This window comes from Arachis duranensis, chromosome 3 (genome assembly GCF_000817695.3).
Source record: "Arachis duranensis cultivar V14167 chromosome 3, aradu.V14167.gnm2.J7QH, whole genome shotgun sequence".
Classification (NCBI taxonomy): domain Eukaryota; kingdom Viridiplantae; phylum Streptophyta; class Magnoliopsida; order Fabales; family Fabaceae; genus Arachis; species Arachis duranensis.
In genome coordinates, this window is record NC_029774.3 from 5,716,098 (window position 1) to 5,732,148 (window position 16,051).

The following is a 16,051-nucleotide window of genomic DNA, read 5'->3' on the forward strand; positions in this document are numbered from 1 at the left end:
AAAGTCTTTTAAATTATAAGTGATTTAAGTTTAAATCGATGATATATTATTTTTTTTAAAAAAATACTATTCGTACATTAAAATTATTCATTAAAATCAGTCACTAATATATATATTTGTGTATAAATATATGTGTAGTTTAATTTATTTTTAATGTATATTTATATTTTAACATGTATTTTATATTGATGATTGATTTTAGTGTACATGTAATATGATTTTTTTTAATATTATTATTACATATTTATAGTATTTAGATGTTTTTATAATTTTTCTTTCAAATTTTTTTAAATTCATTTTCAATCAGGTATCCAATTATCCGAACCGATTCAACCCAAGTTTAATCGGTTCTGAATAGTTTGGATTTACTCATTAAAAATCACAAATTCAAACTAACCTAAATCAATTAAAATTTAATTGGTTCGGTTGTTATTTTTTTCTAAATCCGAATCAGTCCGACCCATGAGCCCCCTTAGGAGCTAGGGCAGCTATATCCTCTTTTTTTTTTTTTAAATTAAGAAAGTAAAGTGTAATTTCTAACATTTAAATGCTTTCTCTTTCATGTTTTTTCTTAATTTCACTTATAAAAATAATGGTGAGAGATCACATTTTACTTTTTCTAGTGAAAAAAATTTTTGAGAGAATCCATTCCCAAAGTGAGGTACCCATATAATACCCGTGTATAGAAACAATTCCGCTACATATCCAAAATTTTTTAATAACTAAGTCCAACAAAGTTGGCTCGTACCCAACAAAAACTACTTTCATTACACGTGTGCACGCATGCGCGCTTCACTAACACAAACGAAACATCCACTTCACTGACGTTTCGGATGCCGCGTTCAAATAATATGAAAAATGGTTCCTATCTTAGTGTGTCCCCTCTTTTTTCTATTGGTGGTGTTGTATTTTGTTTTTGTTTATTCTCCTCCTCTTTTTTATGTTATTTCAGTCGCTTATTCTTTCTTTTCGATTTTTTTCTTTTTTTTTTGTTTAGTTTTATTTCTCTCAAGAGTAAAACAAGAAGAATTATGAAAAATTAAAATAAGAAAAAAGAAGAAGAAGAAGAAAACAAAGCAAAAAATGAAGAGGAGGAGGAAGAGTTTTGAATTGTATAAAATTTATCAGAAATATAACACTAAAATTTTTTAACAATAACACACAATTGTCTTAATTTTTATACTAAATTTTTGTTACAAAAACACAAAAATTATATTTTTTAATACTATTCTATCTTCTTTCTTTTTTTCTTTTACTCTTCTTTTAGTAGCATTGTTTCTCGTATTAGGTTTGAATGAACATGTTTTTATCTGCGCGACAGGTAGATTTGAAACACTTGGTTGTACTTGATTGAGACTTGAATTCGAAACTTTTAGATAAAGTGAAAAGACTATGCCATTTGAGTTATAGTTCGTTAGCAGTTCTAGAACCTTTATTATTGAGATAGTAAATCACTAAAATATTCTTATTATTTTTATATATATATATTTTCTTTTTTTGTTTTTTTTTGTTTTTTGAGAAAGAAAACCCTAAAATTCAAATCCTCTTTCAATCATAGTGGTAAGAATCCGATCAGATCGGTCGGTTCGATCGAAAAATCGGTGAATCGGTCATTTGACCGGTCCCTTTAAGTAATCTAATCGGATAAGGAACAGAACCGGGTTGAACCGTCCGATTTTGTGAAAACCGGAGAACCGGCGGTTTTGAATAACCCATCCGGTTCGAAGCTCTTTTTTTTTTTCTCCCTTAGCCAAAGCAACGTCGTTTTGGGTTTTATATATAAAAAAGAATAATAATAAACACACAAAGCACTCGAACCTACCATCCCCATCCCCATCTCCATTGACCCATTCCCCCATTCCCCCTAACCCTAATCCCCAACGGCACCCATTCCCCAGTAAGGCAGCAAGCCAGCAACCCCTCCAGGCTCCAACCCCGCCGGCCGTCTCGTCGTCTTCGTCCCTCCAGACACGGTGCGGCTCCGACGAACTCCTTGCACGTCGCGTTTTGGCTCGCAGCCTCGCAGGTCGTCTTCTTCATCGCAGCTCCTTGCTCCGTCGGCGTCGTCGTCGCGTCCTCTCTGTCCACTGCCTCATCTGTCGGACAGGTTGGTCCGTTGGTGGTCTCCTCGCATTATGCCATTATCTCTGTTTTTGTAGTTATTATGTTCTGTTTATGTTAAATGTTTAATTATAATTGGTTGAATTTGTGGATTCTTGATTATGAAATTACTGAATTTGTTGAATTTCTTATTGTGCATCTGTTTAGTGTAGTGATTGCTGGATTGCTGGATTTTTTTATTAATTTTTTATTATGCCATTATGCCTGTTTGCTTTAGAAGATGGATTGCTGGATTTTCTAGCAATTTTTGTTGAATTATGTGCTGTTGAACTATTATGCCATTGTGCATCTGTTTAGTGTAGTGACTCTGAGTCTTTTTGTCGAATTATTTGCTGTTGAACTACTATGGTGTTGCTTTTAAATGTGTGTTGACTTGAATGGTTATTTTCAAGTTGAATGCAACTATTTTACTTGTGAGTTAAGTGCTTGTTATTCATTCATCAATTTCTCATGGTTGTATGTCTTTGTTAGGTACCAATCTTGTTCATAATTTAAATCATTCGGCAAATTTAGGCTTGAAAACATGTCGGCAAAACTGGTTTTATGTCCAAAACAGATTTTAGTGAATGCATATATGGTTGCTTTTGTCTTGCTTAACAGGAACCCTTTGAATTGAACTGTTGGAAATAGGTTATGCTCCCAACATTGAACAATTGATGTGAATTTGTATTTTGTAATAGCTTTTGTTTTATACCTTTGCTATTATATTTTTTATTTATGTGAAACCGGTTTTACCGGTTTAACCAATAATTTATTGGTTGAACCAATAAACCAGTAAATCAGTAACCTGATCGGTTTGATCACCGGTTCGGTTCTTACAACTATGCTTTCAATTTCAGCCCCGAAAGTCAGGCCTCTCCGGCTTTTCTCTCACCGCCGTCTGCCATCCTCCTCCCCTCTCACTGTCACGCTCGCCCCCTCTTACCGCTACCGTCTCTCACTCTCACAGTCTCACCGCAGAATCATCGTCTTCTCACGTCTGAGGCAGAATCGTCGTCTCAGCCTGAACATCGCCGCCTCCAGTCCGGTCTTAATCGCAGCTTCCAGTCGCTCTTCCTTCCGGTAAGTCTTCTGTGATTTTATTCGGTGTGTGTGTGCGTCTCTTGTGCATGTGTCTTCTGACCTTGATGGAGTGTGGTAATTGAAGACAAAGGAATGCTGATGAAGAAGATTGGAACCATTCTTATAGCAAGAATGTTGTTGAGGGTGCTGTTTAGTTTTAGTGATTGATGATGATGATGATGATGAGATGATTGTGGGTGTTGTTGCTGAAGAAGCACTATTACTTGTGTTTGTTGTTTTCTTTTCAAACAGAGTTAAGGATGATTAAACAAAATGGTTCAGTGTGTGTGCCTATTCTGCCTTTTGTGCCATTGTTGAATTTGAATTAACAAATTAGTCAGCTGCAGTGCAAACAACTAGCTTGTGCCATTGTTGAATTTGAATTTATCGTTGTCAGTTGTCACGCATATTTGTATCTTGAAGTTTTTGGGTTTGGGAGTGGTAATAAGAATTGAATACGCAACGGAATTACACAAGATATGCTAGGGGAGATGACAATTCAGCTACTTGTTAACTATTTGGTTTATGTATATCAATATATGTTAGAGACAGTCTTTGTTTCTCTAGTTGATTTTATTGAAACATCCACTATAAACATGGATGGATAAAAGTGGAATTTAACTTGAATGTCTCATTGATATAAAATTATTTACAAGGGTATAATATTATTTAAGGTTTTTATGAATTGACTGTTAGTTAATTTTGCAGGATTTTCTAGATGTATTATCTTCAAAAAATAAATTATAACATGATTATCAAAGCTTTTCGAAAGTAAGTATGATAATTTCTTATATGATTTTTCATATGACATACGTATGTGTGTAGGTGTGTTTTGTATTTGCAATGTAGATCTTATTGCCAATCCAAAACCTATAAATACCCAATCCCGAGCTACTTCATCTTTCTCTGCTTTGTTTTGAACCCTATTCCCAAAATTCTCTTCTTCATTTTTCATTGTTGATTAACCTCTTGTCTTACTTGACCTTGGCAGCTACAGGAACTCGTCTTTATTTGTTCTTTGAGTAATATCAGCTGCATTTCTTTTTAAAAACATTGTTTCATGTAACATGTGGTGATTAAAGACTTATGGATTGATACAAATTAATTTGGATCATAAAAAGAGTGTTTTCTTTGCTTTGTGTTCAAACAGAGGCAAAGAAGGTAGGTGAAATGAGCAAGTACGGCTTAAACCTTAGGCCTGCAAAACAGAAGCAACAGCCAAAAAGGCCTCCCCTTGCAGCACCATTTGGATTCAATGATGAAGAAGAGAATGACGTTGAGAGAGAAATCGCTCTCCAAGCTAACAAGAAAAAGACTCTTAAGGACGTAAGTTGATGCTTCTCTAGTATAATAGAACTTGTGAATTACATGGTTATTATATTTTTTAGTTTATTTGCTTAAGTAAATATAATGCCGACCCCACCAAGTGGAACAAGTCTTTGTTGTTGTTGTTTGTTGCTTAAGTAAATATAATCTCACATCCTTGTGTGTGTGGGTGTTGTTTGTTAAACTTGAAGGTTGAAGAGCAGCAAAAGAAAGCCTTAGAAGAAGATCCAACTGTATTTGATTATGATGGAGTCTATGACAAAATGAAAGAGAAAGTTGCCCGCCCATTGATACAAGATCGCGAAGAGAGAAAAGTATGGTAATTATTTTCAGAATGACGTGATCTTTGTTCTTTTAAATCATTTTTGTGGACTAATTTTCAGCATGTAGAATTTCAATACTTTATGCAACATAATCTTTTGCCAAATTTTCTTCTCAAATCCCCTTTGTTTCGGGGCTTGAATTATGATACAGAACAGTGAAGATGGACACATTCGCATAGGAAAAATCCAATTTATAAAGATATAACAACATAACCTAAAATTATATATATATCAAGTATGCAAGTAGCATATGAAGCTCTATATCTAAGATTAATAAATGTAATATGGTAGTGGTAGTGGGATTCTCACAATGACATGCAGCCCTTCTTGAAGCAGGGTTGATTCGTAAGCAGCACTTTGTTTTAATACTTTAGTCTTTGGTCTATATGCTTCTTGTTTTATGGTTAAAAATTAATTTTTCGTGTTATAATTTTGTGAATTAGTTATTATTGTTATTATTATTATTTCTATTGTTTTTCCAAAAAAAAAAAATTCAGTTTCATGCCAATTGACATTGCCACTCATCAGTCATCATCCTGCAAATTTTGTGATGCAGCCAAGGTATATCCAAAATCTGATTAAAAAGGCAAAAGAGCGAGAACAGTATCGCGATATTGTTTATGAGAAAAAGATTGCCAAAGAGAGAAGCAAAGATGACCACCTCTATGCTGACAAAGACAAATTTATTACTGAAGCTTACAGAAAGAAGCTTGCTGAACGTGAGAGACAGATGGAGCTAGAACGATTGCGTGAACTTCAAGAGGAGAGAGATGATGTAGGTTCTAGCATTTTAAACATTTCCCATATTAATTATCATGTCTTGGTTGCCAACTTGATTGGTAATGGAAGAACAGTCTTGCTTTTCGTTTTCTTCCATATCGCCTAATTGAATTGATGTACTTCTCTATGGTTCAATTCCTATATTTCCAATTCTCTGTTTCTTGCATACTGCTGACATACAATTTTCATATTTGTATATAGGTTACAAAGAAGAAGGACTTTTTGCTTGATTTTTATACAAACCTTGATAAAAATGTTGCATATGGTGCACAAGATCCTCGGGGGAGGAAACATGAGAATCGAGCTGAGCAAAGAACTGCAGAGACACGCGAAGACACAAAGCATGATGCACCTGATCAACACCAGCATAATGATGTGCCAGATGAATTGCAGAATTCACCTGTGAAGTCTTCCATGAAAAACGATGTGGATCAGGGTGAAACTTCTAATCCTTCCAACAGAACCGTTGATCACTCAGATATGAAGCCAAATTCTGAAGCGTCTGTGGAAGGAAAGGATTCAGTTGAACAGTCATCAACTTGCCAGCCAAAGCCTGATCATCACAAAAGAAGTCAAGATGCTGTGGCCGCAGCAAAAGAACGGTTTTTGGCCCGTAAGAAAGCAAAGGATAAGGATAAGGAGCTCTGATTTTTTCTTTTCCCTTTCTAGGCTTTGTCCAACGTCGGGTGACAGATCTTTTATTCATTAGTGGATGATATTATGTTCCTACCTACATTGTCAAAGAGCTTAATCGGGAAGAAATAGTAATGTAAGTTATTTTGCCAAGTTTTTATGGTATGCAATATTGGTATCGGTTTCTGAATTCATCATATTGATTCCCCCGAGTAACATTGGTGATCACATGTTGAATTCATGAAAGTAGAGTTTGAAATTAGGACCTCCTTTATATTGTTCAAATATCTAACTGTATATCATTTTCCAATATAAGTTTTTCCGTTTTGTTTTTGGTTGGTATGTTCATTGTACTTTTCTCATAGCAATTCACTTGGTTTAATTTTCAATATTATTTATCGATGAAGTGAGCAGTGACATGAGGGCAACGATGCGATAAAGTGGTAATATCAAAATTTTGCAGCTTCAAAGCAAAATTTAGCCTCTAATTTATTTACAAGATTGGCCACGTTATTTCCAAACCCAACTCTTTATTGTTGTGTGAGCATGGTTTGTACTTTGTAGCATAACACAAAATCCAGAAGACAAAAGAAAGTATTCAAGTGAGAAAATTAATAAACCCAGCTATTAGAACCACAATTTCTCATTTGATCCAGGCTAAAAGACTTTGTTAAGGAACTATATAATAAGATTTTTCTTTTTTATATATTAACAGAGACAAGTATTTTAAAATTTTACTTCATTTTGTGCGATAAAATGGTTTGGCTTCCATCCATTTTAGACAGTACTCCCCGTTCGTTTGCATAGTTACATAAAACCTGTAGGTAAAAACTCGTGTAAACATATCTTAATGAAAGATAATTAAAAACTACTAAATAATTTAATATATTTGATTAAATTACTTAATATAATATATATTAATATTTTAATTATTATCTTCACATATAAAAATATTTTTATTTGAGTATAGGCACGCAAAAAAACTTATAATCTATCTACATTCTTCAATGGAGTGACTAAGTGGGAGGCACACGAATATAACCTAAGAATCAGGCTTTGATACACGTGGAAATTAGTTTTTGGATTTATTCAGAACCATACTCAGGAACTTAACCTATTCGTCAAGTTGACATGACCTAATAGTTATTACATTGTTGATCATAAGCTTATTTTCTTGATTGAACCGATTATCTTTTTCTCTTCTTCATAATCTCCAATAATCTCTTACAGTTATTGTCAACTGTGCATCCGTGTTTATCATATAGAATATAATAATAATTCCCCTACTCCACCAATATCAAGCAGCATTGGTTTTTGGTACAATAATCACCACTTATATTATTGTTACCTTTTCTTTTACTGATCAAACTAAGGTAGGTTAAACACCCATGTTTAAGCACACTTACACGACATGGAATATCTTGGATTAGATATCGGATATGGATAAATATGACAAATTAATTAAAAGCAGCTAATAACTTCTAAATTTTGAATATGTAATGTTTTAATTTTTGGATCTGTTAATTTGTTAGTGACATTATTTTATGAAAGGCTTTGTTTGTCGTTGTTATTGTTGTTTTTTTTTTGCAAGTGGTGTTGTGTTATTGGCACATGCATGAAAAATTAAAATCAATTTTTTAAAACTTTTTTAAGTGGTGTTTTGTCATCGGCACAGGAGAAAAAAAAGGTAAAAAATCCAAATAAATCAGAGAATTTTTTTATTTAAATCAGCCAAAATAAAATTTTTTTCGGCAATCAACCAATGACCATTTAAATGTAATTCGAATCAACATGTAATTCAAATCATATAGATTTGAATTACTCACTGATATTCAAAGCAATAGAATTCGAATTCAGCTGATTCGAATTAAGCAGCAACATATAATTCGAATCAAGTTGATTCGAACTACTTCCATGCATGCCATTCAACGTAATTCGAAGTGGATTAATTCGAACTACAGCTGAATATTTTTTTATAAATTTTTTTAATAAATTTATTTAAATTATACCACAAAAAAATATTTTATTATATACAAAATAATTTTAAAAAATGACTTAAAATATATTATGAGTATTACAAAAATTTGTAATGTTCTAATGACTTAGAATATTAAAGAAATACTCTACATAGTCAACAATAATTTAAAAATTAAAATAAATATAGTTATGATCAATATTTACTTAAATTACTAGAATATTACAAACTTTTATAGTACTCCTAATATTTTTTAAGCCATTTTTTAAAATTGTTTTGCATAGAAAATGGCTTAAAATGGCTTAAAATGCCCTTTGTTCTATAGAAAATAATTTTAAAAAAAATGGCTTAAAAAATGTTAGGAGTACTACAAAAGTTTGTAATGTCCTAATGACTTAGAACATTAAAGAAATACTCTACATAGTCAATAATAATTTAAAATTTAAAATAAATATAGTTATAACCCGTATTTACCTAAAATACCAGAGTATTACAAACTTTTATAGTACTCCTAATATTTTTTAAGCCATTTTTTTAAATTGTTTTGCATAGAAAATGGCTTAAAATGGCTTTAAATGCCCTTTATTCTATGGAAAATAATTTTTAAAAAATGGCTTAAAAAATGTTAGGAGTACTATAAAAGTTTGTAATGTCCTAATGACTTAGAATATTAAAGAAATACTCTACATAGTCAATAATAATTTAAAAATTAAAATAAATATAGTTATAACCCGTATTTACCTAAAATACCAGAATATTACGAACTTTTATAGTACTCCTAACATTTTTTAAGCCATTTTTTAAAAATTGTTTTGCATAGAAAATAGCTTAAAATAACTTAAAATGGCTTAAAATGCCCTTTATTTTATGCAAAACAATTTTTAAAAAAATGGCTTAAAAAATATTAGGAGTACTATAAAGATTTGTAATGTCCTAATGACTTAGGACATTAAAGAAATACTCTACATAGTCGATAATAATTTAAAAATTAAAATAAATATAGTTATAACCTGTATTTACCTAAATTACTAAAATATTACAAATTTTTATAGTACTCCTAACATTTTTTAAGCCATTTTTTAAAAAATTATTTTGCATAGAACAAAGGGCATTTTAAGCCATTTTAAGCCATTTTCTATGCAAAACAATTTAAAAAAATGGCTTAAAAAAATATTAGTAGTACTATAAAAGTTTGTAATATTCTAGTATTTTAGGTAAATACGGGTTATAACTATATTTATTTTAATTTTTAAATTATTGTTGACTATGTAGAGTATTTCTTTAATATCCTAAGTCATTAGGACATTACAAACTTTTATAGTACTCCTAACATTTTTTAAGCCATTTTTTTAAAAATTGTTTTCCATAGAACAAAGGGCATTTTAAGCCATTTTAAGCCATTTTCTATGCAAAACAATTTTAAAAAAATGACTTAAAAAATGGTAGGAGTACTATAAAAATTTGTAATATTCTAGTAATTTAGGTAAATACTGGTTATAACTATATTTATTTTAATTTTTAAATTATTGTTGATTATGTAGAGTATTTCTTTAATATCCTAAGTCATTAGAACATTACAAATTTTTATAGTACTCCTAACATTTTTTAAGCCATTTTTTAAAATTATTTTGTATATAATAAAATATTTTTTTTTGGTATAATTTAAATAAATTTATTAAAAAAATTATAAAAAAATATTCAGGTGTAGTTCGAATTAATCCACTTCGAATTATGTTGAATGGCATGCATGAAAGTAGTTCGAATCAACTTGATTCGAATTACATGTTGCTGTCTAATGCGAATCAGCTGAATTCGAATTATGTTACTTTGAGTGTTAGTGAGTAATTCGAATCTATATGATTCGAATTACATGAAATCCAAGTTCGAATCATGTTGATTCGAATTACATTTAAATGGTCATTAGTTGATTGTTGAAAAAATTTTTATTTTGGCTGATTTGGATAAAAAAATTCTCAGCTTAGTTTATTTGGGTTTTTTATCAAAAAAAAATTAACATTCTGCCTTTTCCTCGTGAAGAATAGTCAAAGGGCATGTCTTTTCTTTTAATAGTTTTGTTTTTCACCGAATACTCATCATTATTATCCTAGGTTACAAGAAGTATGGTGGAGGGAACTAGTCACCATAATATGCAAGTGTTGGATTCATTTGTTGTTGACTGTTTAATTTGTAGAAGTAACTTACTAAGAGAAAAGTTATTATTAGCACGCTTTTAAATTTCTATAACAAAAATAGTAGTTCTTTATATAGAAGCTGTATTAGTTTAATTTCTTAAGAAAACTTAGGTAGAAATGATTATTTGTATGAATAAGATGCGTCATCAAAAGGTTCAAAAGTAATGTTACACAAGTAGTGGACTAATTATTACTAAACTAAGTGGATTAGGGAGGTCAGAGCAAGATTATCCCCAATATTGCTACACAGAGAATAGTAATCTTAAGCCTGAGATTGTATTTTATGAATGGAACACTCGAGAGGTCAATGTTTTGTTGAGAATAATAATATCCTAGGATTACTATCTTCTTCCAATTCTGCAAAATCAAGTCTACAATTTTTTGTTTTTATTCAATTCTTCCCTTCATGTCTAATACCTAATAGAATACTTATTTTCTGATGAATAAGGGTTGTAAAGTGAATTTGGTATATTAGAGACCAAAATTTAAAGACGTTATTTATACTTGACTATTATTTTTAATTAAATTCTGAAAATCTAAATAAAATAATTAATATAGTTATACTTATTTAAATCTATAAATATATCTCAGAAAATAGATAAAGAAAATAAAATATCCTAATATGTCTGTAGATATTAATAAAGTAATTGTTCATGGACCCATGCACAGATGCAGTTCTTGGCAGCTTGTAATCCTCAAATGAAACATGGTCCAAATGGGCATTGATTGGAAGCTAAAAACTAAAAAGTAAAAGCTAATCTTTCCCATAAGGGAGTAATAATTCATATTCTGGAATGATTATAATGTTCTACCTAACAATGAAACGTGTTACATAGAAGGAAAGTGCACAATTGCACATAATATAAAGTGTTTTCACATCACACTTTACTAACAGTAATACAGTTTCAACGCATATTTACCTATAAAACCCCATCTATTTTCTTTATAAAAGTATCCCTCACATTTTATCCACTTTCTTCTAATCAATAATTAACCATGTTGTCAAGAAGTAGAACACTTCCTAGCAGAATTCACCACGGAATTGTAAGACCAAGTTAACAAATATTCACTCTATCATTGTCCTTAGTTTAATCATGACGTTGGGTTATACTAATGTTTGTTACTTGTTTGTATATAACAGATAGAAGAGAGGCATGATGTGAAGCATTACTTACAAGTAGAAGTGCAGCCAAAAAAGCCAACGGAAGCTGAAAAAGCAATTAACATTCTCTCCAATTATTCTAAGTGCTTCGATGATGATGGTCGCTCCAAAAGAACAGGTTATAAACATCACATTTATTTTATAACATACCTGCATATGACTTTCAACATTCAAAGCTGATGACATTTATTTTACTTTATTATTGTAGGGACATTTTGGACAGCAAGTGCTCATATCATAACTGCAGTGATAGGGTCAGGAGTGCTCTCACTAGCATGGTCAGTGGCTCAACTTGGTTGGATTGCAGGACCTCTTGTCATGCTTCTCTTTGCATTGGTCAACCTCTATACTTCCAACCTACTTACACTTTGTTACAGAACCACTGATTCTGTCACTGGACACAGAAATTACACCTACATGGAAGCAGTCAAGAACATCTTGGGGGGTAGAAAGGTCAAGATATCTGGCCTAATCCAATATTTCAATCTCTTTGGAATTGCAATTGGGTATACTATTGCTGCCTCTGTCAGTATGATGTGAGTAATAATAGCATGTTAAATGATTCAAGTATACTAAAAATATCAGTATTCGAGACTAATGACTAAAATTACCAAAATATCTGTTACAATTGAAAACTTTCCTTAATTCTATATGTTTTACTCATTAATGTGAATGAATTTTGTTCTTATATATATATAGGGCAATAAAAAGGTCAAACTGCTATCATAAGAGCCATGGAGAAGATCCATGCCACATGTCAAGCAATGGGTACATGATAACATTTGGTACAGCAGAGGTGATATTCTCTCAAATACCTGACTTTGATCAAGTATGGTGGCTGTCCATAGTTGCAGCAATCATGTCCTTTACATATTCATCAGTTGGATTGGGCCTTGACATTGGAAAAGTAGCAGAAAACAGAAGCTTCAAAGGAAGCCTAACAGGAATAAGCATTGGAACAGTGACACAAGCTGGAACAGTCACAGACACACAGAAGATATGGAGAAGTATGCAAGCTCTGGGAGCAATGGCTTTTGCATACTCCTTCTCCATTATCCTCATTGAAATTCAGGACACCATAAAATCTCCCCCTGCAGAGTTCAAGACCATGAGGAAGGCCACTGTGCTGAGCGTGGCAGTCACCACCGTTTTCTATCTGCTCTGTGGATGCATGGGATATGCAGCCTTTGGAGACAATGCACCTGGAAACCTCTTAACTGGTTTTGGATTCTATAATCCTTACTGGCTTCTTGACATTGCCAACTTTGCAATTGTTGTGCATCTTGTTGGTGCATATCAGGTATTACTCATTACTCTTATCATATATTGTATTAATTTTGATCCATTTTGTTTGTTCTTTCAATAAACTTGCAGAATATGCAGGTATTTTGCCAGCCTTTATTTGCATTTGTTGAGAAATGGTGTGCAAGAAAATGGGCAAAGAATGGTTTTGTGACCTCAGAATATAAAATTGCTGTTCCTTTTCTTGGAGTATACCAATTGAACTTGTTCCGGTTAGTATGCAGGACCGGTTTTGTGTTGTCAACAACCATCATAGCCATGCTCATGCCTTTCTTCAACGATGTAGTTGGAATACTTGGAGCATTTGGTTTCTGGCCCTTAACAGTTTACTTCCCAATAGACATGTACATTTCACAGAGGAAGATTCCTAGATGGAGTAATCGATGGCTTGGACTTCAGTTACTCAGTTTCACTTGCCTTATTGTTTCAGTTGTAGCTGCTGTAGGTTCAATGGCTGGGGTAGTGTTGGATCTCAAGACTTATAAGCCATTTAAAACTAGTTATTAAGCTTGTTAAATCTTGTGCTTATAACCTGCTTAGTACTCAAAAGTTAAGAACAGTAGGTGATGATGATGATGATGATAAAGAAAACTACACATAAGTAATTGTTATTATCTCAAGTTGTATGTGAGTTATTATCACTTTTTTGAAGTTACCATGAATAATTGTATACAAGGGTAACCTTTTTTGGCCATTTTTTTCATCTCCTCAAGGTTGCTACTTACCTACTACCTTTTTCTTCATTATATTAGATTTTAACTTCTGCTATAGGACATTATAATTAAACGAATCATAATTCATTTTCCAGAACATCTATTATTACCTGAACTTGAATACAGTCCTATCATTCAATACTATATCTTTGATCTGAGTGCTTTCCAAATCTTGAATACAGTCCATGCTGTCCCCATTGCATGCCCCGCTGCATCAAGCCCTTCATTTATCACCTTACCTGCTTCCTCTCCATATCTACAAAATAGAGTCAAAGCCAATAGTACTACTACATCATAGGACATATAATTGACAATGAACAAACACTTGGTTGGAGAAGGGAACTTACTTATGGGAAACAAGTTCTGTGGTAACAACAGATGAAGTAGACATTACATTCCTTCCAGCTACTTCCACAGCATCACACACCTTATCTGCAGTCACACAAACACACAACATCCAAAATCCAATTCCTTTGCTTCTATGCATTATGCATGCAGATACGTAAAGTAATCAAGAAACTCACTGAATCCATCCATGGTAGCAAAAACAACTTCCCCCGGAAGAAAGCTAAAGAATTTTTTCCCTGCTTTAGAATTCACTGCAGAACTTGTGAAGAACCCAGGCACCTTCACCACCCCAGATAGGACACCTATGGCCACTTTCTCTGACATCTCCGTCAACCTCTTAACCCTGTCCAAATCCAAATAAATATTACACTACATCATAAAACTGAATACATAACAGAGAAATGAATAGAATAGAATAGGTTAATTTCTTGGAAGGAAGAGAAACCTTTTCAGGCTCTCCATTGCTCGAGGACTAATCTGAGATTGGGAAGAAGCAGGTTGCATCCTCCTCTTGAAGAAGTCATTGCCGGACTTTAACCTCTCAACAGTAACATCCCCACACCAAAGAATCCCCCTCACAACCTGCCCCGAACCAGCGGCTATCCACCGAGCGAACCGGCTACTGTAGTCCTCCACGTTGGGTGCCACCGTGGTCCAGTAAGCTGCAGAGCTCTCCTCCACCAACTCCCTCTTCTCGCCGGAAATCTTCATCTCCTCCGGCGAGGTCTCCCTCGGCGCCACCACCTCCCATCCTAGCACATTCTCCAACTTCTCCACTGAAAGAATACTATACCTTTCCAGAGCCTCATCGAGTTCCTTCAGGACACCCTCTTGACCCTTTGAAGCCACGGTCAAACCATAGCTCAACACATCGTAATCTTCCTCTCCTTCTTTCTGATTATTATTGGGAACGCGAAGCGTGAAGAAGTAGTGGGACTCGTCGAGTTTTACAGCGGAAACATCCTTCGTCAACGGCCACTGAACTTGGTCGCCGACGCGAGCGATGACAGCGACAACGCTTTCAGCTTCGTTTATGGTGGTTATGGTGAGATCGCCGGAAGCAAGTTGGAGGCTAGAGTAATTCTGTATGAGGTGGACGAAGACGCCGGGAATTGTAACAAGAACATGGTCGAGTGGTTGCTGTGACGATGACATTATTGTTTGGATACAGGAAAGAAAGTGGAAGGAAAGAAAGTGGGACGAAAAGTAGAGTTATTTGTATATTGTTTGGATTAAGAGAAAATAGATGAAAAGGTTTTAATATATTATTATTATAAAAAATAATATTTTTTAAATTTATTTTTTATTTTTTATTAAATATTATAAATTTTGTTTTTAATTTTAATAATGGACATGTTAATAATTTTACTTTTACTTTGAAACTCTCAGCAGTTTTCTTCCCAAGTTGGGAAAGAAAATTTGGATGTGAGCCCTACGTTACTATTTTCCTTTTCCATCTAATTTCTGTGCTGATCCAATCAAGAGAAAATTCCATTTTCCTTCAATTTTCCTTCCTTCAGTTTTCTTTCCTTCTAATTTCCATTGATCCAAACATAATGTTAAGAGAGCAATGGAAATGAGTAAAAACACAACCGACAAACCAGCTCCTTCTCCATTTTCACTTCAGACAATAAAATACGAGTAGTGTTAGAAGGGTGAAAATTTTGTGATTTGTAATTATTAATTATTTTAATAGTGTAAAATTTTATTTAAAGATATGAAATTACTCATTTTATTTTTAATATCTTGCTGATCAAGTCCGAACAAAATTTTAATAAAACTGCTAGTTTTTATACTTTTTTATAAAATATATATTTTGACTCTAAATATTATTATTTTAAAAAAATTCTTTTTTTTTAAATCAATTAAATAAGAATAAAAATTAATTTTAATGATGTTTTTATTTATAATTCAAGTACTCGAGGATTATTGTTGAAAATGGCCATGTTGATGGTGGTAGCTATTGATATTAATAATTGGATAATTTACATCAACAAATTAAATAGAGAATAATATTACATGAATATTTTAAAACGAAAAAGCTTATATACGCATATCTGTTTTTTACAGGACCTTTATGTAAATAGAAGCTATTAAACTTATTATTTCTATAA

At 32.6% G+C, this 16,051-nt stretch overlaps 3 protein-coding genes across 5 annotated transcripts; 2 read left to right on the forward strand and 1 right to left on the reverse strand.

The window, feature by feature from the left end:
- Positions 1 to 1,824: 1,824 nt before the first annotated feature.
- Positions 1,825 to 6,587, forward strand: LOC107476559 (uncharacterized). 2 transcript variants are annotated; one of them, XM_052259745.1, is made up of 5 exons: positions 1,825 to 2,107; positions 4,334 to 4,509; positions 4,701 to 4,823; positions 5,389 to 5,607; positions 5,814 to 6,587. In XM_052259745.1, the coding sequence occupies exons 2-5, from the start codon at positions 4,354 to 4,356 to the stop codon at positions 6,258 to 6,260; spliced, it is 945 nt and encodes a 314-aa protein (XP_052115705.1). In that variant the 5' UTR covers positions 1,825 to 2,107; positions 4,334 to 4,353; the 3' UTR covers positions 6,261 to 6,587. The 2 variants fall into 2 exon arrangements, with proteins under 2 accessions (XP_052115705.1, XP_052115707.1); XM_052259747.1 differs by lacking the exon at positions 1,825 to 2,107 and adding an exon at positions 3,175 to 3,183.
- A 4,769-nt stretch (positions 6,588 to 11,356) lies between these two features.
- LOC107476554 (amino acid permease 4) lies at positions 11,357 to 13,563 on the forward strand. 2 transcript variants are annotated; one of them, XM_052258896.1, is made up of 5 exons: positions 11,357 to 11,456; positions 11,554 to 11,692; positions 11,783 to 12,110; positions 12,274 to 12,874; positions 12,949 to 13,563. In XM_052258896.1, exons 1-5 carry the CDS (start codon positions 11,409 to 11,411, stop codon positions 13,381 to 13,383), a joined length of 1,551 nt encoding a protein of 516 aa, XP_052114856.1. In that variant the 5' UTR covers positions 11,357 to 11,408; the 3' UTR covers positions 13,384 to 13,563. The 2 variants fall into 2 exon arrangements, with proteins under 2 accessions (XP_052114856.1, XP_015951871.1); XM_016096385.3 differs by having other exon boundaries at positions 12,958 to 13,563.
- A 167-nt stretch (positions 13,564 to 13,730) lies between these two features.
- LOC107476557 (senescence/dehydration-associated protein At4g35985, chloroplastic-like) lies at positions 13,731 to 15,092 on the reverse strand. Its single transcript, XM_016096387.3, has 4 exons — positions 14,383 to 15,092; positions 14,114 to 14,280; positions 13,937 to 14,021; positions 13,731 to 13,845 (listed from the first exon to the last, which is right to left on the reverse strand). The coding sequence occupies exons 1-4, from the start codon at positions 15,090 to 15,092 to the stop codon at positions 13,731 to 13,733; spliced, it is 1,077 nt and encodes a 358-aa protein (XP_015951873.1).
- Between the last annotated feature and the right edge of the window lie 959 nt (positions 15,093 to 16,051).